At 46.4% G+C, this 27,847-nt stretch overlaps 1 protein-coding gene across 1 annotated transcript in view; it reads right to left on the bottom strand.

Moving 5' to 3' along the window:
* Positions 1-9,100: 9,100 nt before the first annotated feature.
* Asic2 (acid sensing (proton gated) ion channel 2) overlaps positions 9,101-27,847 on the bottom strand; it is a 1,020,711-nt gene continuing 1,001,964 nt past the window's right edge. Inside the window, exons 4-10 of the mRNA XM_013016273.1 lie at positions 21,528-21,678; positions 19,933-19,989; positions 18,862-19,015; positions 16,971-17,062; positions 13,277-13,356; positions 11,548-11,616; positions 9,101-10,056 (exon numbers count right to left, since the gene is read on the bottom strand). Coding sequence (XP_012871727.1) covers positions 9,955-10,056; positions 11,548-11,616; positions 13,277-13,356; positions 16,971-17,062; positions 18,862-19,015; positions 19,933-19,989; positions 21,528-21,678 — 705 coding nt within the window. The 3' untranslated portion in view covers positions 9,101-9,954. The remainder of the gene's footprint in view (positions 10,057-11,547; positions 11,617-13,276; positions 13,357-16,970; positions 17,063-18,861; positions 19,016-19,932; positions 19,990-21,527; positions 21,679-27,847) is intronic.

Here is a 27,847-nt window from a genome sequence, read left to right as displayed (position 1 = left end):
ATGGACGGACCAAGTTATGCACACAGGCTAGGAGCCATGCACAGCGGGCTGAGAAATGTTGGTTCTGACCCAGGGTTGGGAAGACACGCCAACTAATAAAGTAGAGTTTAATGTAAGCGCGGACCTTAGCTCTCAGTGTGTCTGCAGGTGCCAAATTGGAGCTAATGTCTCTAATTATTTCTTCACCTGTCCACCTGGACTGGCCTTCCACACTTTCCCCCTTTTCCCACACCTGGCCCAGCTCAGGTCTAGGGTTGCCAGATTTAGTAAAGCAAACATCAACAATAATAAAAACCAGGATTCCCTAGTTTCATTTGAATTTTGGATACACAAGTACATTTTACGTATGCTCCAAAGATTGTATGGATCAAATTTATAGTTAATAATTACTTCTTGTAAGCACTGGACACTTAGATGGACATGTTAAATTGTAACCCTCTTGTACAAGCTTTTGAATTTCAGGGAGTAATAAAATAAAATGTGAACAAAACTATTTCTTGTGTACCTAAAATGCAGATTTAACTGGAACATTCTAGATTTTTACCTGTCAACTCTAGCTAGGTCATTCTGTACCTCTGGTTTATTTGGAAGAGTCCTCACACTCTTCTTATTTTCTGTGGCTCGGGTCACAGATGCCGGTCGCTGGTCCTCCTAATATGTTCCTGCTAACAAATTCTTGTCCCCAGGAGGTGGGGGTACAGTGACTGCAAGATGACCCCTGAGGCTTTAGTGTCATTGCTCACCTTGCTCTTCGGTGCTCTCTAAAAGTGGGAGGTTCAAGTGCCACTGATAGCGGTGGCTGGTCACTTTCTGGCAGGGAAATCATCATACACTGCTTGCCTATTGCTGGGATGCTGGAGAATGGGGTAAGGATGGACTGTCACTTTGGGAGCAGCAACCTTCACAACTAGCAGGAGTGTTCTACTTTCCTCAGTGTACAAGAAACTCAGAAGAAGGCAGCACAGTCTCCTATTGACCAGAAAATCAGGTGTGTGTGTGTGGGTGTGTGTGTGTGGGTGTGGGTATGTGTGTGGGTATGGGTGTCTCAGTTCCCATAGGATACTTGTGTGTCTAAAAGAGCAAATCTTAGGATCACAGTGGATGTAGTGGCAAGAGCAATAATAAAGGTGATGGGAAGATGTGTGAGAAAGCAGTGTCTGAAGTTCACATTGTAGATTGTCCTAGAAAGACTGTTCTCAAAACCCTGCAAGTATGGAACTGTTGGTTGAGGCATGGCTGTGACTACTGGAGAGGAGACTGCAATATCACTCAGGTCTTCTATGCCCGTGCCTGTTCTGCTATCTTTGAATGCTACTGGGGCAGAAAACCCACAGGGCTGTGTAGGGATGCACAAACACGCTGTTCATACAAGTGACAATGATTAAAAAATGTTTGGCTAAGAGTAGGCATCAATGACTAATGGATCTATTAAATCATAGGTAGAGAGAGATTGTTGCCTTTACAGCAAACGCTGTGTGCCCCACATTATAATTTAGACCCTAGATTAATAACTAAGACGTAAGTACCATTATCATCCCCATTTGATGCATAAGAGAACATGTCTGGAAATGGAAAATCCATACTGGGGTCAATATGACCCCACATGTGGATCTCAGTCACTGTGCTATTGCCAGAGACCCAGTCTCTATTCATCTGGATTGTGCTCTCCACTTTCACTCCACTCAGACTTCTGATGGCTCCACACGGGCCTATTCAGCTTATAGGTGGACCAAGGCTCATAGAACCCAGGGGAGAGTTATTCAAAGAATATGGAGACTCTGAACTTCCATTATGGCCTTGGGACTCTGCAATGTTAGGCTGGGAAAATGTTAAGTCTGGACAAGGGACCCCAGAGAGCTGTGCTGGGGGGGTTGACCAGGAGCAAGTGGAGTCAGAGGCATATCTAAGGGAGAATGCCTTGACCAAGGCCAGGGAGATTGCCCCATATTGAGGAATAACAGCGAGCATGCCAGGAGTGCCAGACTCAGAGTCAAGCTTCTAAGAGAAGCGCTCAGGCTGGGCAGAATAACCAGGCTACATCCTGGTGTTTCCCTGCTTCCACGTAACTGTCTCGCTCCATGTTCTCCCAGCTACATAAGCCCTGCCTACTTTACTGTCATATCATGTCTGGAAATTGTCCTTCCTTCTGCCCATACAGATCCCAGCATCTTCCTAAGTGTGCCTGCCTCTGGTCTCATTCCTTGCCATCCTCCAATTTTCCCTCCGAGTGTGCTCTCTCTTTTTGTTTTTGTCTTGTCTCCTGACCCAGTGCTTTTTCTTACCTTCAGGTTTGAAGTTCAAGTTCTTTAGCTTGGTGTATGAGGTCTGCCATGATCAGAGCTTAGCTGACTACTACTGATTGATCCCTCAACTACCCAGAAAATTTTTTCTAGCTGGTGTGGACAAAGTATTCTTCCCCTTATCTATTATACTCCATAAACTCTGTACTGTGGATGTAGCAAGCTGATTCTACCACAGGACATACCTTCCTGGGATGTCATGTCCTCAAATATTCCAGTAACCATTTCTTCTCCCCCCCCCCAGTCTTATATCAGTTTCACCTCTACAGAGTGGCTCTATTGCAACCAGTGACAACAGGGACCTTACATCTTCTTGTTGCTATTTTGCACTGTTGAAATAACTTCATTCTCATTGAATTTATGTGTAGCCCTTTTTCAATCTCTTTATATTAGATTTCAAGTACCTGAAAGGCAGGGAATTTGTGTGTTCCTTCTGTCTCCAGGACCTGGAATAGCTATCACACAATAAATGAGTGAACCTGTGGAATGAATGGATGGAAGATAGGCACTCATTCACTCAATCTAGTGTTTGTAGAATGAATGGGAGATACATAACCTTTTATATGCAATAATTTATTCAATGGTATTGTAAAGAACTACCGATGTTGGGCTGGGGATTTAGCTCAGGGAAAGACTAACTGACAAGCACAGGGCCTGAGTTCAGTCCTCAGCTCTGAAAGAAAATCAAAGAACTACCTATGTCTCAGGCCTATGCATCACTGCAAGTTAGCACAGTCTCCTGAGCTTTCTTAGAGAAACTCTCTGCCTTTCAGGGGACCACTCCAGGGGCTTTTTATCCAAGTCCTACCTACTGCCATTTAGGCTGTATCTTGGAGCAGAGGAAGATCAGCACAGTTTGAGCAAAAATGGAATGATGAGTTTTCTCCTTATCTTAGCTGCTTGACCTTGGGGAAATCATTCTACCTCTTAAAGCTCAGCATCCACCATGAGCCAGGGGTGTTAATGAAGGCCACCTTGTGATGTTGTGTCAGTTGAATAATATAGAGCAATGAGGAGCCTAGCCTGGTGTCTGGGGCAGGGTTGGAGGGGGGCAGGGCTCAAGAAATGCTTCTCGGTCTGGAGGAACAGCTCAAGTGATAGAGTGCATGCATGAGACCTTGGGTTCAATCAGAGTTGAGAAAAGGAAGAAGAAGGAGGAGAGGAGGAAGAGAAGGAGAAGGAGGAAGAGGAAGAGAAGGAGAAGGAGAAGGAGGAACAGGAGGAGGAGAAGGAGGAAGAGGACAGCTCTGAGTGTGTCTAATGATCTGAGCTTCCTTATGAGCTCTGTATTGTGTCCTCTCTACTCTTTGCTGAGAAGGAAGAGATGAGGGAGAAGGAATGGCTTGGATACAATGGCAGATATTTTAATGGAGAGTGGAGAGTATTAAGTGAATTCTGTAAAGCTGGGTGAGTCCCTCTATTCTGGTACTAGTGTGGCCCCATGAGACAGATTTGAAGCAGGCTCTTCTGTGTCTTTAGCACTAAGGGTGGGGTAAATGCTCAGCTGTCCTTTTATACCATAGATACAGGTGAAGGAGGCTCTTGTTGGGCTGAGGGCCTAGTGCTCGGCCTGTTTCCTGCCACTGACCAACCAGTCCCTGAGCTTCTTGAATGTAAGGCTCATGCCTTCTTGATATCTGAGTCACTAGCATCTGGTGCAGTGCTTGGCACTCAGTGGCACACAGATGAGATGCATGTGGGTTGATGAACTCAGGATGAGGATCTCCATCTTCTTCCTGCTGCATCTTGATATTTCTTCCTTCTAAGGCTGGTTAAGCTGGATATGAGTTGGTACCCACAAACTCATGCTGTATTAGGCCTATTTTAAGTTGGATATACTTCCTTTCAAAAGGAAGCCACAGGAATTTAAATCATATTAAAGACAAATAGCTCCAAAAGTCAGTAAGTTAGATAAATGAGTGTGATATAGCAATAGCTTCCAAGGAGGCAAGGCATCCAAACCACCCTTTCCAAGGCATCAATCATAGTCATTATCAGGTGTGGATTTTTCTTTAAACAAACAAATGATCAACCAACCACTGTAGCCCAGCTCAGAAATCAGAGATTCACCCAAGATGGGTGTGGAGGCTCAGCTGCAATCAGAGAATGTTCTCTGGGATGCAGAGACATGATCACATCATTTGTTGTTGTTGTTTTTGTCATCCTGGAGCTTAAATTCAGGACCTAGGTGGTGCTCCTGAGCCTTTTATTTTGCTCAAGAGTAGTACTCTACCACTTGAGTCACAGCTTTACCTCCAGCTTTTTAGTGGTTAATTGGAGACAAGAGTCTTACAGACTTTCCTTCCTAGTCTGGTTTTGATCACAATCCTCAGATCTCAGCCTCATGAGTAGTTAGGATTACAGATGTGAGCCATCAGTGCCTGGCATGACCATCTTTTAGCGACTAGGACATACATGTGGATATTTGAGAATACTCTTATTTTCCCTTTTGATGTATGCGGGTCTCTTCATCCCTGACAATCTTCACATGCATAAAATAATTTCATTAAATTACATTTCTAAGTTTTCTGCTTGCTCATTCACTTTGCCATCTGTGAGAACACTTGCTCCAAAGCTGCAGCAGGTGCAGAAGGTTTAGAAAATTAAAGAGAGAGAAAAAACCCTTGAAATTGATCAAATCCCATCCCTTTCTTTCTGTCAATTGAAAAATTGCAGCCATTCGATCATTTTAGAAGAAGAAATGCTGGTGGGTCTTTGTGGTACTGATGATAAGTTCTTTTGAAGATTGTTTAGTGCTTCCTAGGTCAAAGGGAGACCCAGGGTCCATAGAACATCTGGGAACCCGGAATACTCCCAAAATTACATATGAAATTTTACATCTGTATGATGATGTGCATTTTTTTTCTCAGGGGCAAGAGAAGTTCATAGCTTTGATCTTATTTTTCAAAGAGTCAGCGATCCAAGTGAGATTCAGAATCAGTGTTTTATGGGATGAAAAAAGATGGGAAATTCGAGAAAGTTTTTGTTTATTTTTTATTTTTTGGGTCCAGTCGTAGGGTCTGAACTCTGGGCCTGGGCACTGTCTCTCAGCTCTTCAGCTCAAGGCTAGCACCCTACCACTTGAGCCACAGCGCCACTTCCGGCTTTTTTCTTTTTTCTTATGTGGTGCTGAGGAATAGAACCCAGGGCCTCATGCATTCAAGGTAAGTGCTCTACCACTAAGCCACCTTCCTAGCCCATGAGAAAGTTTTTATTTGTGTGCCAATCCTGGGGCTTGAACTCTGGGTCTGGGCACTATCTCTAACCTATTTTTTGCTCAAGGCTAGTATTTGACCACTTGAGCCACAGCTTTACTTCTGGCTCTTTGGTGGTTAATTGGAGATAAGATTCTCATGGACTTTCCCAGGCTGGCTTTGAGCCTCAATCCTGAGAAGATAGAATTACAGACATGAGCCACCAGAGCCTGGCTAGAAAGTGTTTTCTACACTTTTAGCTAATTTAATCCCTATAATTAACCTTGAAAAATGAGGACTAATTATACCCATTTTATAGACAGGAAAACAGAGGCTCTGAGCAGTAAGTCAAGCATTTGTTCACAGGCCTGATATTCCATTCCCAACTTAGTCTCTCATGGATGGCTAGAGCAGAGAAGCACAAACCAAAAGGATTATATGTCCCTTTCCCTCCTCTCTCATAGAGGAGCAAATGGAGGTTTAGAGAGAGAACTATCTAAAATCATGTGGGCAGCTTATAGCAGGGACAAGTTAGCAACCTAGTCTTTTGATTTCTTGTTCAAGTCTTTGTTCTTGAAAAGCAAATGAACATTTAAGTCGAATGCTACATTGCATTTGCCTGCTTTCAGGCATGGATGGGTTCTATTCTGTTTTATGACCCACAAAATATTCCACCTCTTAGCATTAGGAATACAGCAGTACACGCGTTAAAGATTCTGTGTGAGAGAGGTAAGAAGCCCAGATGAGGGGGAAGAAAGTCCTCAGCTTCAATAATCTTTGGCTTGAGAAATGTCTCATAGACTCTTGAGAGCAGCCAGAGGAAGGAGCTCGAAGGATATCAGGTATGACAGTGGGTCAGATCAATGACCAGGCCCTTCAATCTTCAATTCCTCCCTACTTCTGATTGTGTCCTTTGTTTGGAATCTCCTGAAATATTCTTCTCTCTCATGTCTATTCAACTGGAAGCTACTCATATCTGAGAGTCATTTGTGCACTTGTTAATATTCCCTGCTCTGATTATATGTATGTCTGATGCATAACCATCAGTGGGATACATGATGGCCCAGTGTCCTTCCCACATTAGCCCCTCTCCTTCCTTCCTCTGCTCTCTCCCCACCTTGGCTAGGAAGGTTGTTCTAAGTCATATGAGGTCTGCCCTGCCTGCGTGTGGATTCAGATCACTTCGTTCTCTCTGCAGAAGCAAATTCCTTGCCCTCTCTGAGTCCCCTTTCTTCTCTCTAATTCCTGAACTTATCTGATGGAGCCTCAACTGAGGCCCTGGGTCCACACAGAGTAGTGGAATTGGAGTCTCTGAGCTTATGAGGGGGAAGTGGGAATTAGCTTTTCTTCCTTAGCCTGTGGGGCTCAGATGGGCTGAGTGTAGCTTCCCCGCGCTTGCACCCACGGGCTGGGCTGCCTCCTACATCTCTATGCCTGCTCTACAGGGGACCCTCTGGGGACTCTCATCTCCCTCTTGGCAGTGCTTGTGGCTCTACAAGCTTCTTGGCTAGGCGCGATGTGATCATGGTTAAAACTCACACAAATAGCTTCAAGCTGGAAAGAGTAAAATAAAATAACTCTGGCCTTTCTGCCAAAAACAACAAAGCAACAGTCTGTGAGCAGGCAACACAGGCCCAGCAGGGTACTTACAGAACCACTCCTTCCGTTGCTTCCCCCACTGCAGCCACCTCAGACTCTGTCTCTGAGGTCCCATGCCATTGGTAAATCAATTTATCTGAACCTATGAGATCACTGAGAATCCAGTCTTGTGGTCTGGACTTGAGATTGCTTCCAACCCCTGCCATCTACGTTATCTTTTTTTTTTTTTTTAAAGTCATTCCTGAAACAACTACATATCCTTAAGTTTCCTCTGACTACCTGATCTACCCAGATCTTCATTAAAGAGATAACTGGACACAGTTAGTTGTTTGCAATGACAATAATAAGAACACCCCAGCACTCAGTGGTATTTAGATTGTGTCTTTTTTTTAAACTACCAATTAATATTGATTTGTTCTTTTGAGTTCATAAATCTCTACATTATTTATCCATCCATCATCTATCTATCTTTATTATCTCTCTTAATAAGTATGAGGGCTTGATTCAAGCTTATTGAAGCCCAAATCCTCAAATCAGAAGGGGTGCATAAGATTGTGAAGTGGAAGAAATCCAAATGTGTTCTAATGGTCTTTGCTCCATCAGAAATTTATATATCTATATCTATATCTATATCTATATCTATCTATCTATATATATATATATTCCTGAAAGGAAGCCAGAAATCCACTGAAGCACTTCAAATAGCAATTTAAGCTATGGATTAAAAAAAATTATGGAGCTGTTAAACTGTGACAAGGCAGAAGCACCAAACAGATTCCTGACAATCCACATAGACATTTCCTTTGATTCTTATCCCTGAGAGGAGCAATCAGACCCTTGTCCTTCTCCATCTGGCAGTCTAGGAGACCAGCAGGACATTTTGCAGGCAGGTGTAAGGAGGGGTAGGCTTGACACAGCCTGGAGGAATGACCACTCTGAGTCCTTACTGTTTTAAGCAGGTCTTCTTGATAGGTCTACAGATGGGATTGCAAGCCTGGGAGCTGTAGGTGCTCCCAGGTTGGTCTCTTCCCTTCCCCCTTTGGGTCTACTCATTAGGCCACAGGGTCTGATGGATCTGTGAAAGGCCTAATAATGGTTTCCAAAGATGTTCACATCCTAATGCCTGGAACCTTCCATGCATGGAAGATTATATTTGTACCTTACAGAGTATAAGAAGCTTTGAAGATGTGATTGAGTTAAATACCTTGCAATGGAGGGATCACCCTGGATTATCTGGTGGACCCAATCACAAGGGACTTTCCAAAGGAAGAAGGTGATAAGAGCAGAGACTAAAATCCTGAGCCCCTGGTCTGGCCAGTGTTATCCATTCATCTGCACGCAAGGATGGGAGCACCTTTTCTTTATTGTTGGGTTGGGGTGGGGTGACCCTGGATTGGGAGAGCTGGGGATTAGTTGTGAGAAGCAAAAGGTTAGGCTAAAGGGACTGCTCCTGGAGGCTAAAAAAAGACACATCTCCTGTGTTCTCCAAACATAGCTCCCAACCTCCTGCCCCTATCTGGATACCGTCTCAGGAGCCATAGATAGAAAGGGGTTGCAAAAGTGACCTTTGATGGGGGTGGGGAGGTGGGGTGGAGAGAAGTTGAGATGTGTGGGAGGGAGATCACACTAGGTTCCCCGGTCAATTTTGGGAGGATTCAGGGTAGCACACAGAGCACAGAGGTCTAGAAGGCCTCCATTGTGGCTTTCAGATGCAGGCAGCTTTCCCTTCTCCATGTCCCATGGTCTGGAGCAGTGGCCTACAGAAAAAGGGCTGCGAACTACCAATGGGTGGTGACATCCTTGGCCACGTTGTGACCCACCACTGGGAACCATTTAGAACAGATAAAATACAAGGTGTGCACATTCTGTCAAGTAAGGGTTGCATATAAAGCTACCTAAGCACGTCACCTGCAGCTTTTGGGTGGGAAGATCTGACCCTTCGCTTACCTTCTGGGGCAGAGAGTGATCTAGATGTGGAGAAAAAATATAAATGACAGCCATTTCCACAAGACCAGCTTTTAATATGACTGTGAGTCAAAGCACGAATAAATAAACTCCAAAGAAAATGGAAAGGAAAGAAAAAAAAAACAACCAAACCTCAGAACATCAAAATGAAAAGCCACAAAACAAAAGCAAAATGATCTTCAATAGACAAACAAAAACAAAAAGCCCCTCCAAATTAAAATGAAAAGAATCAGACTATACAGCGGTGTCACAGAACAACGTGGCTCCATGGATGGATAGTGGGGTCACCCAGGCCACTGTGCCACCTCCACAGGCGCTGGGGTGAAAGGGAGGTTGGCACTGGTCACCTTTGGTGCCAGACCCCCCCAGGGGCTAGTTTGGGGGAAGTGGGGGTTCTTGGGTAGGTTAAGAATCTTCACAAAGGACACAGGAATTGAACATCATAGAGAGTTCTGCGGCTTCCTTCTGGGCTGTGTAGTGTTGATTCCAGCATGGCCTCACGGCGATGTTGAGGGGCTGGCATCAGGTCCCACCGCACAGATGCTGGAGACCACACGGAGGAGTATCATGTACAAGACAGATGTGGAGGTGGTGCTGGCTGTAAGAAGTCTGAGCATGCAGGTGCTTTATACATCTGGCAGTGAGATGTGATGGCAGGTTGGTTCTTGGACAGTTCCAGTGTGACTCATCTCTCCTACGAGGACACACGGCGGGGCTCAGGGACGCTTCATGTCAGACATGGCCGGAGCGAGGTTTGGCAGAAGTTTTGCAATGTGTGCATAGGGGGCTCTTGCTTCTTTCTGTCTTCAGGGGCCATCCCACCTGAGCTTGCTGTCCCCTGTCCTAGGTCTTGGGCCTTAAGGTCTATTTGGAGGTGCTGGGTAGCCTGAGGGGTGTCAGCAGGCAATCTCCTCCAAAGTGCCCAGGGCTGTCTGCAGGGGCACATTCACAGTGTGGCTGATGGTTTCGGAGTGGTTTGGCATCGTGTCACAAGTGCTCTGCAGGGACGGAACAAAGCGTGTATTTATCATTCATTCAACTTAAAAATTCATGGGGGAGGCCCAAGCAGGAAGGGCAGAAGCCCCTACAGGTGAGAAGCAGAGCAGATTATCGCTTTAGGGTAAAGCGGGCCTTGGGGACATGTCCTTGTAGGTCCTTGAGCAGGGTGGGAGCTGAGGTGGCTCTAAAATCTTCAAGCAGTTCCAAGGGCTACAGTGAGTGGGAAGTCAGAGGAAGTGGGAGCAGGGAGACGAAGTAGGAGGTGGTGCCAGGAATCTGGGGGAGATGTGATGAAGACAGATTTGGGGGAAGAAGACCCAGAAAGGTGGGAATTAGGGAAGCGATAACTCCCTTGGGAGAGCCAAGGAACCACCACTTTCTGAGCACTTACTGTCAACACAGTATGATGATTACAGGCAAGATCTCACTTAATCCCCATGACCACCATCTGAGAGCCTTTGATCTTAGGAAGATAGACTCAGAGAAGTTAAATAACTTACTCTGGAGCCTACAGCTAAGAAGCAGAAGACTTGGGATCCAGCCACACCAGTTAAGACTAGAATCTGGGCCTTTTCTTTCCATACTGTTCCCTCCCACCTCCCTCCACCCCTCCCCACAGCAGAGGCTGCCTTCTGCTCAACAGAGGCTGCGGGGCTTGAGAGAATTGAAGTGAGACTTTTCACCTGGGAGACTGGTGGAGACACAGTGTCTGGAGCAGAACTGGGAATCTGTTCAGAGAAGGGGCTGGGATCCATTTGGGATTGGGTGACTTTAGGGGATTAGCAGCTATGGTTCTCTGAGGTCCACTATTGAGGAGAGCCAGCTCCCCATGACCTGAGTCCAGGAGTGATCTGAGGTTTAGGAAACGACAGTGATAACTGGCCTTAGGAGCCCCTTGTCTGGGTGTACAGAAGTGGCAGTTAGAGATGCCTGGAGTCCAACTCTGATATTCAAGTGCTGTGCTACCATCGCCTCCAGGCTTTGATGGCCTCAGATACAAAAAGGAGATGCAGGTAAACCTTTCTCTAGGGTGGCTATGGGGCTATCGTGATGTGATCTACAGGCACACAGAACAGTGCCTATCTTGAACCCAGCATGGACAGTACCTACAAATAGATCTCATTGCTATTCTCAACTTCATGGGGACCCATATGTCCCATCAAATGGGATGGATGCCAGTGGCACAGCTTTTGTGTTTTGCCACCCTTGCCCAGGGAACATAGAAGTAGAGTCTGTCTTGAAACAGGAGTAGATCCATAGCCTGGGAGAAGCTGGACTTAGCTAGGCAGGACCTACCTATGGAAGCTAGTCCTGGGATCAGCCACATCTGTGGCTTACCCACTGGCCTTTGGGATGAGGGTCAGTCGGAGCATCCTTGGACTTGGGGAATGACAAGGCATTGCAGTTGTGGAAAGCTATGCAGTGAGTCACTGGCTCTAGGGACTGCTTGCATGTGGCCTATGCAAAGCCAACCCAGCAGCCACTCTTACCACGTTCTCATCTGGGCTCCCTTCATCCTCCTCTTTGCCAAGCAGGTCTAATAGCTTCTCTTTGATCAGCTGCAAGAAAAAGCAGGAGGAAAGGGATGATTAGACTGGGAGGGTAGTTTCAAAGGTAGAATGCCCCCCTCCCCCATCCCCTACTGGACTGTACTGGGGAAACATAGAGGTGGTAGCCATCTAGTTGATGACTGGGCCAAGGGTCAAGAGCCCTGCCCAGTGGACAGCTCCAGGAGTCCATATGTCTCAAGTGGACCTTTTGGCCCCACATGGGATTTAGTTGTGGGAGAAAGCTCAGAAGCAAGAGTAGGAGGTCCCCTGTACAGTGTGGACAGCCTTTTTCTTGTGAATGGAGCCTGTAGATAAACCGAACATGCTGGTATGTCTAGCTCTCTAGGCATTCTGAGGAACAGCCGGGGATCTCTTTCTGAGATTGGGCTTGGAGGACAAGGACCATTTTTAGGCCTGATAGCTCCACAGTCCATTAGATGAAGGCACATCTGATTCATAATATTGTATTGCTAGGAATGAAGGACAGTTCTTAAAATGTTGCCCAGCTAGAACACTGTACAGCTTTTCACAAAGATTAATAAACAAAGCAGAGAATAAAACAGGTTGTGGAGACTTTATTTGGGTTGAGGGTCATCAAGCTGAGAGGCAAGAGAGTTTTCAGAAGACCCTGGTCACAGGGTCTTTCCCGGGAGGCGAAATGCTACTCTACAGCATCCTGTCTGCTTGCCTGTCACCAGGACTTCTTAAGGGACCTCTCAGGACCAGGTCTGTCTATATTCACATCGAGAGTAAAGAGCATTGCTCATTTCACATCCAGGAAGATGGAGGCCTCCTGTGAACAGTGGAGCCACAAGAAAGCTGCTATGTTTCCTGGTGTAGGTTGACACCTAACTCTGCGCTGCTCTTCAGGGGCTGGTTGGGTACAAGCTCTTTGCCCGGATCAATCCAGGGCAATGCAGTCCAAGTGTGTGTTCATTCCTTCAGGGGTTCCCAGACTCTCTCTGCTGTGGAGGGAGTTTCAGAGGCTCCAGCTGCCTCTGGAGGGAGACATCTCTCCAGACCTACAACAGCAGAGGCACTGGCTTGTATGGTGTATCATGGTCCCCTACTGGAGATGGATGAGAATTGCTGGAAACTGCCATTTTCCTAAGACTGACGAGGCCAAAGGAAGCCAGTAATCAGAAGGTGGGTCACCCAGAGGGCAGCTTGTGCATGGCGTGTGTGTGTGTGTGTGTGTGTGTGTGTGTGTGTGTGTGTGTGTAGCGCATATGTATGGAGTGTTTTGTGTATTATATACTTACGTCTGAGTGTAGTGTGACTGTATATGATGTGGGATGTATAGGTGGTGTGTGTGTGTGTGTGTGTGTATGTGTAGATTGGGACATACCCATAGTATGATGCTACATCCTCAGACTTGCATTGGGAGTTACCAGCATAATCTGGTTCCTTCTTCCCATCCCCATGCTCTCTCCCTACCTGGAGCTAGCCCACCTTTCTTACCATTCCCCATCCTAGGATTATGGCTTCTATATCTCCCACATCTACCCCTTCTAGGAACCTCCCATGCCTAGGATTAGGTGATGAATAATATGAGTAGACAGTAAGAGAAGCAGGGATCTGGGTGAGTGGAAAGAGTTCAAGAGCCTGGGAATGGGAAGGGAGCATCAGCATATCAAAGAAATGTACCCCGGGCAGTTCCAAATCTTACCTCATAAATATAATCAAAGAGCTCTAGTATTGTAAGGATACTAGCACCAATAAACAATCCCATCTGACCACCAATGTCACCTGGAGAGGGAGGGAAAAGATCAAAGATTGAGTTGTAGTCAGATCACCTCCAAGAAGGGGTGGACACATGAAGAACTCAGAAGCCAGAATATCTGAGCAAGGTTCACTGGGAGGTTAGATCTTGTCATGGGAGGGCTAAGCCTCTGACAAAGGCCACCTTCCCTGACAGCTGACTGTGTCACCACTGGGTAGGGACTAAACTGATTGCTTCCTGGAGGGGCTCACAGACCTGTTGTTCCATGGTTCCCAGGACCCAGTGAATGGACCCTGCATTGGGAACAGAGACTGGAAGTGGATCCTTGACTTGGATGAGAGTGTAGTATAGACAGAGAAGCATGTGTCAGATGACTTGAGCTCAGGTGTCCAAAGCAGTAGCACCCAGATCACTCCCACCCACAACCATGACCATCCTAGTACAGCCTTCCGGGCCAGCTTGGATCGTGTGCCAGTCTTGGCAGGAGTTTACAGGAGATCTCTTTTCTTTCTGGCCCACTGCTTAGTATCCTTTCTTCCTTGAGGGAGATTTTCACTGTGGCATAGAGGGACTCTCTTGGTCAACGTGTTTTTAGATTTGTCTTCCAATCCTCTGCATCAAATTCTGTAGATGCCTGGACCTCTATGTCACCAGAGGCCTAGACAATCAGAGTCTCTGGGAATGATGTCTGAAATGTATGAACTTTCAAGTTCCCTGGGTAGTTCGTAGCCCCACCAGGGTTTGAGAACCACTCATGTGGTTGCAAATGGAAGGCCTGGGGTGTGCGCACCTGGGCATCTGTAGCAAGAGAGATTTTAGTTCATATCAGGATCTCCAAATGCTTAGATCCCAGCAAAACTGAGGATAATACAGGGCAATAAAGCCAGTCTGCAGTCACCACTAACTTCTGTGGCTCTGACAGCTCTGCACTTCTCAGTGACCTTGTTTCCAAAGGATGTTTGGCAGTGGTGCTTGGGAAGGGTGAAGGATTTGAACCCTGGGGCCCTTCCCAGCTGTAATCTCTGGCTGTCAGTCTTGGGGTTGGAGGAGAGGGATAGGAGGGGTGGAGACATTGTTGGGGTGAGTTTGTAAGCATCCTGGAGATCCCAGGCTGACTTCTTGGTCGGTGGTTTTTCTGATGTGCGAATCTTCCTCACTCTTCCTGTGTGTGCGGCTAGGTGGAGCCCAACAGCCTAGATGGACAAGCAGAGCTGGTGGGAAAGGGGTGCTGGGCTCCGAATGGCCTCACTTTCTTTTTTTCCTCCCTACTCTTCTCTGTAATGCAAGCTTATTGGGGACTGTGAGCTCCTAGATGTATGTGTCATGTGTGAGGGTTGTGTTTATGTTTGTGTAGCATGGCTGGAATGGAGTGGATTAGGTAGTATGTGTGTGCGCACGTGTGTGTATGTGTGTGCATGCCTTTGCCAGATGCAGGCAGGATGTCTGGCTTTTGGTGGCTTTATGTGAGTGGCTATCTCTGCCTATTTGGGTATACTGAGTATGTCTTCACATATGTGAGTGTGTTTATGGAAGCGGGCAGAGTGTGTCTGAGAATGCAGAGCACGTGTGCATATGTGTAGGTGTGTTTCTGTGCATGCTATGTAACATGTGAGTGTGTAGCTGTGCAGCATGACTGCCTAGGTTTGTGCAAGCATGGACCCGTCTCTGGGCAGCTGTATAGATGTACATGGATATGGGGTCCCCCAGGTGGTTGTATGTGTGCAGGTTGGCATGGGTACAGTGAGTACTTGCCTGAGGTCCGTGCATATATATGGCCACTGGGTATGAGAAGGGCCAGGCTGGGCCTGATGGCTGAGAGCTTGCAAGTGACACATGCTCCTGTCACAGAAGGTACAGATGGCAGCATGAATTCCTCAGCAGGCTATTCTGGGTGGGAACAGGATGCTAGGAACAAGCTCATCCTCATCTCTGATGCGGATGTGACAGATTCAGAGCTCAGGCCCTCCTGCCTTGTGTGTGTGTGTGTGTGTGTGTGTGTGTGTGTGTGTATGTGTGTGTGTAAGAGAGAGGAAGGGGGAGAGAAGAAAGAGAGAGATAAAGAGTTTGAGCTTATGCTGGGGGAAGGATAGAGACCCACTTGGAATCATCATTAGGAAATAGAGGTGCGCGGGCTTGACGCTTATCCTGGCCCCAGGGTTTGAATTTCTTGACTCAGTGCCTTTGGTCACCATGACGTTAATCCAGATGGCACTGAGAGATGGTCTTGTTCTCTGTGTCTAGAGGAATTGTAGAAATACTCCGATGGTCCTGGACATTTCAGTTGAGCCAGGGTGCCTGGCATGGTGATTGTCTAGGTACCAGCAACTATTACTGATGGACTTTTGTCTGGGCAAGGGCTTGATTACATTTAAGCATCCCTAAAAACTTGTGAAAAGGATGTGCTTCACCTGAACTGTGACCTTGATTACATGGTGAAATGCCTAGGAGATTAGTAAAGCATGCTCTGGGTTGTGCCTGAATATGCGTGGCACCATCCCATAGGCTGGGGATGAATGGAATAAAAGGTGGAAAAGGAGGCGGACAGTGAACAAAGGTATTCTCTCCTTTCTGTTTCCTGGCCACTATGATATGAGCTTGCTGCTCCTCCGTGCTCTCCTCCATCCACAATGGACTTGGAGCTTCTGAAACAGTGAGCCACGCTCCTCAAAGTCATTTTCCTCAGAACTTGCCCTCTGTGACAGGAACCCTGGCTGGCATAATGGGTATGATGTATCCCATTTGGCAGACATGGGAGCTGAGGGTTGGCAAGTTGAAGCAACTTTGTCTATATCCTCACAGCACTCAGCTGTAAAGCCAGCTCTCCCCCCTCTATACTGCCAGGGTGAACCTGCCTGTCCCAGGATGCTGCTGGCACCTGGCATGGTGCCCTTTCTCAAGAGTGGGTGTGAGCTGGCATGGGAGATCCAGGGGCAGATCCTTTGGGTCTTTTGACTCTGTGCTATCAGGGGTCTTGTGAGGTTCCAGTTGGGCTGGGGGCAGGGTCGAAGTGAACTCTCTGTACCCATTCTGTGCCAATGGATGTGAACTTGTGGTGTGGCCGTCAAGTTTGTGGGCATCTGGGAAGAATAGCTCTTAACTGTGTTTGACAAAGGGCTCTTGGTCCAGGAGGCCACACTTGGCCTTCTCAATACAACAATGCTGCTCCCCAAGCAGGGCTTCTTTTGGACCCTGACTATACTTGATGCCACCTGGGGGCATTTAAGCATCCCTTCTATATAACAGCTTTGTTCTTCTTCTAGACCCCAGCATGCCACCTGCGTCCTGGAAATAGAAGACCGTGACATTCAAGAGAGCAGGACTGGCAAGTCCCCACAGGGACCCTTGTGCTCATGTGATCTCTTTGTTGCCTGAAGGAGAAACAGGAGGCCTAAACTGAGGGTTGAACTGGGCCTAAAATCTTCACCACTGTGGAGTTTCTACTGGGGCAGGTGTGGTGTAAGGCAAGAGGGCGTGATTAGTAAATTAAAAAAGGCTGACTTCTTAGGAGGCTTATGTATCTATGTGTCTGCTTGTCTTCCACCCACCCAGCCACCCACCCACCCTCTCCTCTCTCTCTCTCTCTCTCTCTCTCTTGCTCCCTGGGAGATTGGAAATTTGAGCAATAGACGTGTCGACTCACCAAGTAAGGCAGCAACTTCATACGCCTTCTTCTGTTCAATTGTCTCGTAATTGAGAGCTTCAAAAAATATATCCAGAACGAGGATGTTCTCTCTGAGGAGGGAATATTTAGTACCCACCTGTGGTTAGAACTCTGGGCATTCAGAGGGATCATCTAACTCCACTTTCTCCCAGATAGATGGCGAAGTGGAGGCCCCGGGAGGAGGAGGGGAGCTTGCCCAAAGGTAGAACTAGAACTCAATATTAAGGGTCCTGACTTGGCCAGGACCAGAGGAGCCTATCAACTGCCCTCATTGCCCTTATCTCTCTCAGCATCCTTCCCAGGAGGTCAGCTCGCTATTAGGTTTCTGAGCACCACCCACCCTCCCCCGGCAAGGACCTACCAGGTTGACTTGGACTTAGTGGCTGATCTCCTGGGTGCTCCCTACCCAGATTTCTTTTGGGATTGCTATCAAGCTACTTATGCTGGAAGGTGCTGTCCTGACACAATTGATTTGCTTGCCAAAGTAAAAACAAAAACAAAAAACAAAAAAAATGCAGGAAGCAAATCCATGTCTGGTTGGGAAGTTCCCAACAGAAGCCCCAGAGCTCCTCTAGGCTGCTCCTGTGGGCAGGTGTGTTCATGAGCCCTGCCTTGGCAGTAAAGTCATTCCTGCCTGCAGAATGTCTACCAAACAGCAGGACCTGGCATCTCCTCTCTCCTGCTCTCCTCCAGTGTGGCTCCCCATGGTCCTTTCCTCAACCTGTTGAGCATCTGCTATCCAGGATGAGGTCTGACAACTGTCTTGGCAAGAGAGAGTGGCTGGAAAAGAACGGAGCAGGTCTTGTCTCCATGCCTGGATGTCCCAGGAGCCGTTCAAAAACCATCTCTTGCCTGGTTCATGGCAACCATCTCCTAAGCAGGTCCCCCGTGCTCCCCGCCTGGCTCTCCACCCATCTGCAGGACCACCACCCGAAGAGTCTTTCTAAAATGGTTAGGGTGATTCAAATAAAATATAAGTCACCACCTAGCTCCTTGATCATCCCACAGGCTATGTTGTGAATGCTCAATCGCATCGTCACTGGTGGCTGCCATACAGGACACCAAAGATGGGGCACAGTTCCATCATTGTGGAATGTTCTAGAGGGGAGCAATGGCTGGATGTACAAATTTGCAGAACTGAGAGTGTAATCATAGCACTCGGGGGGCCAGGGGGACTGAAAGTTCGAGGAAGCTTGAGCTACATATAGTTAGACCCTGACTCCAGGGAAGGAAGGAATGAGAGAGAGAGAGACAGAGAGACAGAGACAGAGACAGACAGAGAGAGAGAGAGAGAGAGAGAGGGAGAGGGAGAGGGAAATAGAGAGAGAGAGTTTCTTGCTTTGCTTTCAGTCAAGTGGGGCAGGTGGGCAGGTGGAATTCCACATGACAGGGCCATTGAGTGCTATACAGGAAAACAGCTCAGTATTGGAGAGAAAGCCACAGGAGGGGGACTGAATTGAGTCATCTGAGATTTCAGCAGAGTTGTGTACAATGAGGGGTCACTTGGGCCAAGAGTGGCAGGAACAGCATTCCAGGCACAGGCACCAGAATGTGCAAAGTCTCCCTGGACAACTCTGATAACATCTTAAAAATGACATCTCTCAGGCTTTCCCTGATCCCCCCCCCCCAACTACCATTAGGACTTTATTTCTGCATACTGCCATGACAGCCAATATGGCCCCATTCATGTACTTGTCTCTCCTGGAGATGATCATCTGGATCATTTCTGAGCTCAGCGCGCAGCAGGTGTTCAGTGAATGCTTGCTAAATGCTTGCTAAATTAAACTGTCTGCTTGCCTTTTGCCCTTCTCCTCTATTGGTCCCCGTGTATCCTCTCTCTACCCCTCTCTACAAGGTCCACTTAACTTACGAGATATATTTTTCCGATTTGTTAAACTTCTTCTCCAGGTACTTGGCTGATGTCTTGCTGGGGATCTTCACCATGGAGAGCTCTTTGTTGTATCGGGTCAGGTTGCAGGGAGTCCTGCAGAGACAGTAATTGCTGTCCTTTTCTGCCAGCAGACCTGGAAGAGAGAGGGTAGAGGGTCTTAGGCAGGGATGGGGCTGGGACTCGTGGTCTGGAGTAGCCAGATGTAGCCACTGATACATGACCTGGGATGGGGAGGGTGAACTTTAGAATATGGAGTGGGAGATAGCCCACTTGCTATAGGTTGGCCTTGCTTTCTTTCTGCGAGCCTGCTAGTTCTCTTGGAACTTCATAGTTCTCTTTAAAACATAGTGGAGCATCACAGCTCTTCCGTAATGGGTTTTGAGGCAATCTTGGCTCCTGTGGCTAGGCCATCAGGAGTCACTGTCTCTTCTCTCCTCTCTAGTCCTTCTGGAACCATCAAAAACATGAGTGTCCAGCTTTGCCTCCACTTGGCTCCACCGGATGGACTGTTTACAATTCTCTCTGTCTGTCTGGATTAGGAACCATTTCCTGGGGCTGGAGAGAGCCAGGTGTGGGGAGAAGCTGGTGGTGCAAACCCCCTCCTCCCCAGCTTTCCAGCTGGGGATCCAGCAGTTGTTCTATGTTCGAGCTCACAAACAACCCTAGAGGTTGTCAGAGGAGGAAGAGGAGGAGGAAGAAAGGAAGGGGAAAGAGGGAGGAAGAAGGAAGGGGAGGAGGAGGCAGCTGAGGGCATATCGTACACAGGAATGAGGATGTGACCTCACCTCCCAGCCTTCAGTTCCTCCTCCTCTCCCTCAGCTTCGTTTCCAGCTCTCCCCTCTCCCTTGATCCTCCCCTTTTCCTTATCACACATTCCCTCCTGCATCCTCTCCCTGCCCCCTCCCCCTCCCCCCGTGACTGACTCCCTTCTGCCCTGCAGCTTTCTGCTCAGCCCTGATTGCCCTCTGTGCCCACGCCAGATGATCTCCATCATCTCAGCACTGCCGCCCTCCCTGCCATCCTTCTGCCCCTCCGTACCCCTGTACTGACCTAAGGCAGGCTCTGCACATTCCTTATGCTGCTCAGGGGTGCAGAAGGGAGCGTCCCCTGCAGAGAGGAAAAGCAGGGTCATCACTCAGGCAGAACCATGCATGTCAGCAACATCTGGTTTCCCTGGCAGTCAATGCTGCCTGGTGGTAGTTGGGGAAAGGCTGCTAGCAGACTCCTAGCTGACAGCCAGGAACAGTTCCCAGAGTTGAGGGCTCAGTTCTGAGTTGCTGTGTGAGCTGTATGAATAGGTGAGAGCTGGAGACCAGGGGCCCTGCCTGGCTAATTTGCTTCTCCCAAGGATGCTATGCAGGGGGGCTGGCCTGCAGGACCAAAGAATAGGAAGGTGATATGCAGCCTTCTTTCCAATAATTAGTTTATTTTTAGTTTTATTCCAATAATAACTTTTTTATTTGGTCAGTCATAGGGTTTGAACTCTGGGCCTGGGCGCTGTCCTTCAGCTCTTTAGCTCAAGGCGAGTGAACCACAGCACCACTTCTGATTTTCTGGTGGCTAATGGGAGATAAGAGTTTCACAGTGTTTCCTGCCTGGACTGGTTTGAACCACAATCCTCAGATCTCAGCCTCCTGAGTAGCTAGGATTACTGGCACCTGGCTTTTTTCCATAATAACTTTTAAATGGCATATTTCCTTTTTTACTCTGTCTTCCAGGAAGCTCAGAGGCAATGCTCATATTACTGTTTAAAGCAATACAAATTTATTGTCATGTGTATTTATTTATATATAGGCTAGAAGTTGATAATTTAGCCATAGGCCTATTCAATTGGTCATGAACAAAATGACCCATGTATAGATTCTATTAAATCAATCTTAAAGTACGGCAGAATTTAGAAACAACAACCACTAAGTGTAAAAGCCAAGTAATGTTTCTGGCATGTAGGAGGTCATGACTTTTGGTTCTCTCTCCTCATGTGCTTGCAGAGCATTTTTACATCCAAATCTGACTTTATTCTTGCACTAGTGAATGAATGCATTTCAAAGATGATCAAGTGAGAACAGAGAGGGTTAGTAACCTGTATCAAGCCACACAGTCAGCAAACAGAGGCACATGCATCAGAAGCGGAAGCCACTGCCTGCAGCCCCAGTTATCATTTCACGCTGCAACACGGAACTCCTGCCTCTGACAGACCAGCTGCCTCTGATGAGATGGCTCTATGCGTTATTAGTCTGACAACGAAAGTGGCATCCAGACGCATTTATTTGCTGGCTAATAGACTTTTGCTGTACTCGAAAGAGTGCCAGACGTTTGGATGGGAGAAGGGAAACATCTGGATGGAAGCAGCAGACATCTGGATGTGCCAGCCTACCATCTAGTCATCTGGACCCCGAGCTCTAGGAGGCACCAGCAGAAAGCGATGGGCAGACATTGAACTCTGGGATGCAGAGGCTCCAAACGTCTGAACGCTCCTGACCCCAGATGCTACCCTGATTGCGGCCCCTCTGGACATGTAGGCAAGCAGGAGCAGTCTCCCCAGCTCAGCACTCCCCCTGAAGCCTCGTGGAATGGGCCAAGATTTTCCCATCATGTGGGAAGTGTAAAGGAATGTAAAGCAGGTCCAGGGCGGCCCGGGGACTGACCTGGCATGTGCACCATCCGGCAGTTGCAGTTCTCCACAATGTAGCGCGTCTCGCAGTCGATACGACAGGCGGTGATGCTGTAAACAGGAAAGAAGTCGAGCCCCATCTCTGAGGACCTGCACTCCCCCCACGGCGGGGGCAGGTAGGTGAGCTGCAAGACAGGAATCAGGAAGAGATTCACTCTCTGAATCAGCCCCAGGGTCCAAGAGCGGTGACCAGCCCGGAAGATGAATTGGAAATGTGAGTCTCTCAGACTTGCCTGCCTGGGCTGGGCTCTGAATCTCTATCTTCTAGATCTCAGCCTCCTGAATGGCTAGGATTACAGGCATGAGCCACTGGTGCCCAGCTGCTGCTATGATGATGATGATGATGATGATGATGATGCCAGTATAGAGGCTTAAACTCAGAGCCTCCTGCTCTTGCTTGGCTTTTCTCTCTCAAAGACAGTGCTCTACTACTCAGGCCACAGCTCCATTTCTGGATTTTTGGTGGTTAATTAGAGATAAGGGTCTCACAGACTTTTCTGCAATTCTCAGATCTAAGTAGCTAGGATTACAGGTATGAGCCATCAATGCCTGGCTATTATTATTTTTAATTATTGCTATAGGCTTGTAATAATCATTTTTATCATACTCTATCTTTAAATAATATACCATATCATGCACAATTCTATTTACATTTTTCTGTTCTTTATGCTATTGCTTTCATACATTTTACTTCTACATATAAAATGTTTTCATTTGTGCTATACAATATACGATTTTGTCTTAGGCATCCATTTTTAAAAAATATTTTTTATTGTAAAGATACTGTACAGAGGGGTTACGGTTATATGAGTAAGGTAACAAGTATATTTCCTCTTGAGCATTGTTACCCCCCCTTTGTTTTTCCCTAGCTATGCATCAATTTTTAAGGAAGAAAGAAAACATTTACCCACATGTATGTCATTTTTAGTATTAATTTTCCCTATAGATCTGAACTTTTCAATGTCTCAGTTTTCTCCTTTTTGTTTTTGTGCCGGTCCTGGGGCTTGAACTCAGGGACTGAGTGTTGTCCCTTAACTTTTTCACTCAAGAATAGTGCTCTCCCACTTGAGCCGCAGCTCTACATCTGGCTTTTTGGTAATGAGTTGGAGATAAAAGTCTCACAGTCTTTCCTCCTTGGGCTGGCTTCAAACCATGATCCTCAGATAGCAGCCTCCTGAGTAGCTAGGATTATAGGTGTGAGCCACTGGTACCTAGCCAAGTATTTTCTTTATTTTTGAAACATAGTTTATCAACATAGTATATGTTGATAAATGGTTTCTTTCAGCATTTCAAAGATGCTGTTTCTGTCTTCTGTCTTAAAATCTTTCAACTGAGAATCAATCACAATTCTCCTGTATGTACTAATCCCTCCAACCCTGCTTGCTTTTAAGATTCACTCTCTACATTTGATTTTCAGGATTTTAACTATGTTATGCCCAGATGTGATTTTTTTTGTATTTTTCCTGCATGGGGTTGTTCAGGATCATGGGTCTGTGGAATTAGGTTTCTGAATAGATTTAGAAAACTACTAACCAATATTTAAATTATTTCCTCTGCTGTTTTCCAGGAGGTTAATTTTATGTATGTTGGACTGTGCAAATCACTGGGGCTCTGCTTATTTTTATTGGTCTCTTTTCTTTTTTGTGCCCACCTGAATAACTTCTATTGCCTGCAAATGTGACATTCCTTCATTATTTTATGTTCATTTTTTCTTTTGATTCAATTTGACAATTAATACATTTCAGATATTGTATCTGTTAGCAAAATGAGCTCCCGTCCCATAGCTTAGCACTCTCCTTCCCCTCTCCACAGCGTAGCAATGCGTAGGCAATATTAGACCCATTTAGTAAAGGCAGTAAGTAATCAACTTCCAACCCCTTTTACCTTGGAATGGCACTTCTCTGGGGGCAGCTACCACCCTATAAAGCATCAAGAGCCCCTTAGAGTGACCTTCAGGTCTGGGCAGTTGAAAGACCCCTTATCTACTATTTGGACAGTGGCCATAAATCCTAGTCTGCCATGATGAAGCCCCTGGCCCTCACATCCACACCAGGGTCTCTACCTCCTAGCCCCTTCTAGCCCCTCGTAAACCTCCTAGGTTATACAGGTCACCCCAGAGAATAGCCAGCGCTTCTTCTTACTTCTCCCTTGTGAGAGGAGGTCTTGCTGGCCCCTTCCCAGCAATAAACCCTTGTTTGTTCTCTGTACCTGGATGTCTGCGTGGTTCTTTGGCAAAGTCTAATTTACCCTGTCAGTATCTCTAGGTTCCAGAACTTTCATTTGAGTTTTTTTTCCCCCCCAGCTGGATGTAGTAGTGAATGTCTGTAATCCCTTCTACTCAGGAGACAGAAAGTGGGAGCACTGTGGTTTGAGGCCAGTCCAGGGAAAATGTGAGAGTCCACCTCAAGAAACAAGTGTGCAGTGGTGTTCAATGCCTGTGACCCCAGCTATGTGGGAAGCTTTAGGTAGGAAGATGGTGGTCCAAAGCCAGCCTAGGGGGAAAAAAGAAAAGAAAAGCAATAATCTATTAAATAACAACAACAAAAAAAACCAAGGGGGGTCGGGGGAAAAAAAACAACAACAAAAAAAACAAGCAAACTAAAACAAAAAGGAGGCATGGCTCAAGTGATACTCAGCATGAGACCCTAGTAAGCACTAAACCCTAGTACTGCCCCCTAAAAGAAACTTTCATGTCCTGTCTAAAAATCCTTTTTCCTGAAGTATTTGACAAGTTTATTATTATTACTATAAAGTTGCACTTTTCCAATTCCAATAGCAGAATGACATGTGCATCCCTTCTTACCAATCATTTATTTTTTTTATTATTTTTATTTTTTAAATTTCATTTTTCTTGTGAAGGTGATGTACAGGGGGTGTTACAGTTACAACAGGCATTGAGTACATTTCTTTTTTCTTTTTTTCTTTTTGGGTCCGGTCGTGGGGCCTGAACTCTGGGCCTGGGCGCTGTCCCTCAGCTCTTCAGCTCAAGGCTAGCGCTCTACCACTTGAGCCACAGTGCCACTTCCAGCTCTTTTCTTTTTGCTTATGTGGTGCTGAGGAATTGAACCCAGGGCCTCAGGCATGCAAGGCAAGCGCTCTACCACTGAGCCACCTTCCCAGCCCTAGATGGCTTCTCTTTGAGTAGTAATGAGTGCTGTTTCAGCAAGGCAGATAAATTTAGGGCGAATCATGTTGTTTTTGTGGAGTCACATTGTTAAAGACTGTGTTTAAGGGTGGATGTATTTTAGCTTATTGTAGCCTTTGGTCTTGGGATGGAATCTTAATTCCTAAGGAATGAGACTTGGGGAGGGGAGGGACTTCAGTGGGAATATCATGCTATTTATCGAGACTTGCTAATTTGGAGTTCTAGTGGCAGCTACTGAAATGATAGCTCAGCTCTTCCCACTGTTATTTCCTTCCTAGGCATCTTGGAGTCTCTCTCTCCATTCATATACAGTTCACTGATCAGCCTTGGATTTTAGGGATATCTGTGTAAAAATTTGAGATGTGTGTGTGTGTGTATGTGTGTGTGTGGTGTGTGTGTGTGTGTGTGTGCGTGTGTGCATGTGTCTCTGTGAATTCTCCTTTCTAGGATTTCTAGGATTTCCTCTCCCGATTTTCAGCCTTTCTGGAACCTCTGGATTCGGATTTCTGGCTTCTTAATTAAGTTGACACCTGCTGATTCTGGTTGAACTATATTTGGAGTATTCTTTTAACATTTTGAAATCTCTACAAGGGAGAAGTCAGGTAAATAAAAGTACAATTTCACCAAGCATGCTTCCTTTCCTTCAAGAGCTCTATACTCTCCAATTTATTGATGCTTTTAAGTCTCTCTCTCTCTCTTTCTCTCTCGAGTTTGTGAGTACAATTTCTAGGAGGGTGAGTGTGATATTAGCTACTCTTGTTAATACCCTCTAGGACTCCTTCGAGGGAGTCCTTATTGAAGAAGCGTAAGTAGCACAAAGTATGTACCTCATGTATGGTCGAGCCGGCCGGTGCACCTAGGAATTTCTGGCTGCAAAATTGTGCCTACCACCCCATATTGCCTCGCAAAGATGGCGGGAAAGAAGGAGAAACACTCCAATGAGGACCTTTTGGACCTCCTCCTCTTTGCTTTCATTTGCCTTTCCTCCTTTCCCATGGTAAGTTTGATTCTCTCATCATTCTGGTCTGGCCACACTTTCACACAGATTTCCTATTTGACCTTGGATAAATCATTGCTACCATATACACTTGAGCTTTCATAAATGGAGACCATTTGATGATTAATTACTTCTAAGCATAGACTGATTTTATATGATTTAGACCATGTTGCACACTTCTGGATCTCCAAAACAACAATGTCCTGGGGCTGCACCGATGGGTCTGAAATAGTACAAATTAACCTGAGGTCAAGGGATTGATTTTGTTTTTTGTTAATAGAATGAGTTCTAGAGCTGGCTGAACAATAACTGTAGCAAGATGGAGCTATAGATACAGGTTCAGGTTTGCCCTGGCCGGTTACTTCCCCTTTTCCCTTTGCAGAGATTGTGATCCACACAACCTGGTCTGCCAAGCCTGCTTCATCATCTGTTCTATCAGTATCTGTGAAACCTCACATCCTGCATTGGCTGTGGAATGACAGTGTGCACAGCATTGCCTCTTGCTTACCAATGAGAATCTGAGAGTGGGGTTGGAGTATTTGTTTATCCTGGGTGAGGAGAGCCTCAGGGGGACCCTGAAGCACTGTCTTCAGATATCTGAAGGACTGTCTCAGAGAAACAGAATTACATTTGTTTTCTGGCATCCTAAGGGAAAACTAGACTGAAGTATAGTTTGTAATAGAGCAAGCAGGGATGGCGAACGTGTTTCTTGGTTGGAGAGGCACGGTGGTGGGCACATTCTAGGCATTACCTTATTTAATCTAAAGACAGATTTATTCTGGCTCCACATAAGGGAAAGATTTTCCAACTCACCAGTATAATTCAATCAGTGAATTATTATTATAGTCTTGGAAGTATGTTCCCCATTAGCTAGGATGTGTACAGATTCAAGCGTGAACATTTGGATGAAATGACTTTGAAGACCTCTTAAGCTCCTATCCGTAATCAGAGACCCTGAATCTATTATTATGGTTTGAGAATTACAGTTAAATAACCTAAGTAATTCCTTGAGCTCTAGTCTTTCATATGGTGGCTGTATGGTTTTGGGTGTGCTGTCACTACCAGCCCATGTACAGTTTACAGTTTTCTCATCTGATTAAATAAACATAGATTCAATAGCTCAGGGTGCTGTGTCTCAAGTGACAAAGTACTTGCCTAGCAAGCTCAGGGACCTGAGTTCAAATCCTAATACCACCACAGAAGGGGAAGAATTTCACTGTTCCCAGAAGCTAATAGGTGTTCAGTATGCTCACATCTACTTCCCCAATGAACTCCTTCATGCTCTCCCATTCATGCATTAATTAATTAATTCACTCATTCATTCAAGAATTGTGCTTGATAGACTAGGGCTCTGTCTTCCCTTTTGGGCTTAAGTTATATTGAGTTGTATTGCTTATGATTAAGACTCTTGCCAAGTTTAGACATCCAAGTCAAGATGTCACCAAGCAGTATCTAGAGATTTGGGGCTGGGACAGGGAGAGAGATCTAGAATCCTGAATAAGGGTACTGGGGTCTGTAACAGAGCCACAGGGTGGATGAGTTAATCCAGAGATGGAGTAGCGATACCCAGGCTAGAGCCTTGAGCTTTGCATTCACTGACAACTCCTCCTCCCCCAATCCCTCCCTCCCCTCTGCCACAGAACTGGTGGCTTTGATAATTGCTTAAATTTATGAACCGACAAAGAACTCAAAACTTCTGTGATTGAATACACCAGTTCTCGCCTTTCATGGATTTAGTATCTTGAGGTTTTTCTTCAATCATTGTTTCATTTTACAGTGAGAAGCTGCTATTTGCTTCTCATCTGCCTGGGGACATCTCGGTGCAGTTTCTAAGCCACTCACATTCCCAGTCTCTCCCAGACCCAGGCTCTGAGGCCCACCAGCAGGTGGCACTGCGGCCAGCGTAGCTGCCCCAGGATCCCCAGTGTCTCAGGGGCCCCAAGGGAGGCCCAGCTACTCTCAGAGGCCTTGGCTTGGATGTGGCTGTGAGCAGACACTGAGAGGGGTATGTTCCTGTTCCTGGAAGGGATGACGGCACAGAGGAAAGAGAAAAGAGGAGGGAGACAAGGAGAGAAATCTAGCTTACTAATATTCACTGTATCTCTTCTTATGTTGGCTACTCGGGTTTCCTACCTCAGGAATGGACAGGATG

Source organism: Dipodomys ordii, unplaced genomic scaffold, assembly GCF_000151885.1.
Source record: "Dipodomys ordii isolate 6190 unplaced genomic scaffold, Dord_2.0 Scaffold31, whole genome shotgun sequence".
Taxonomy (NCBI): Eukaryota; Metazoa; Chordata; class Mammalia; order Rodentia; family Heteromyidae; genus Dipodomys; species Dipodomys ordii.
The sequence above is the reverse complement of the archived record's forward strand: the minus strand, read 5'-3'. Positions and strand labels throughout refer to the sequence as shown.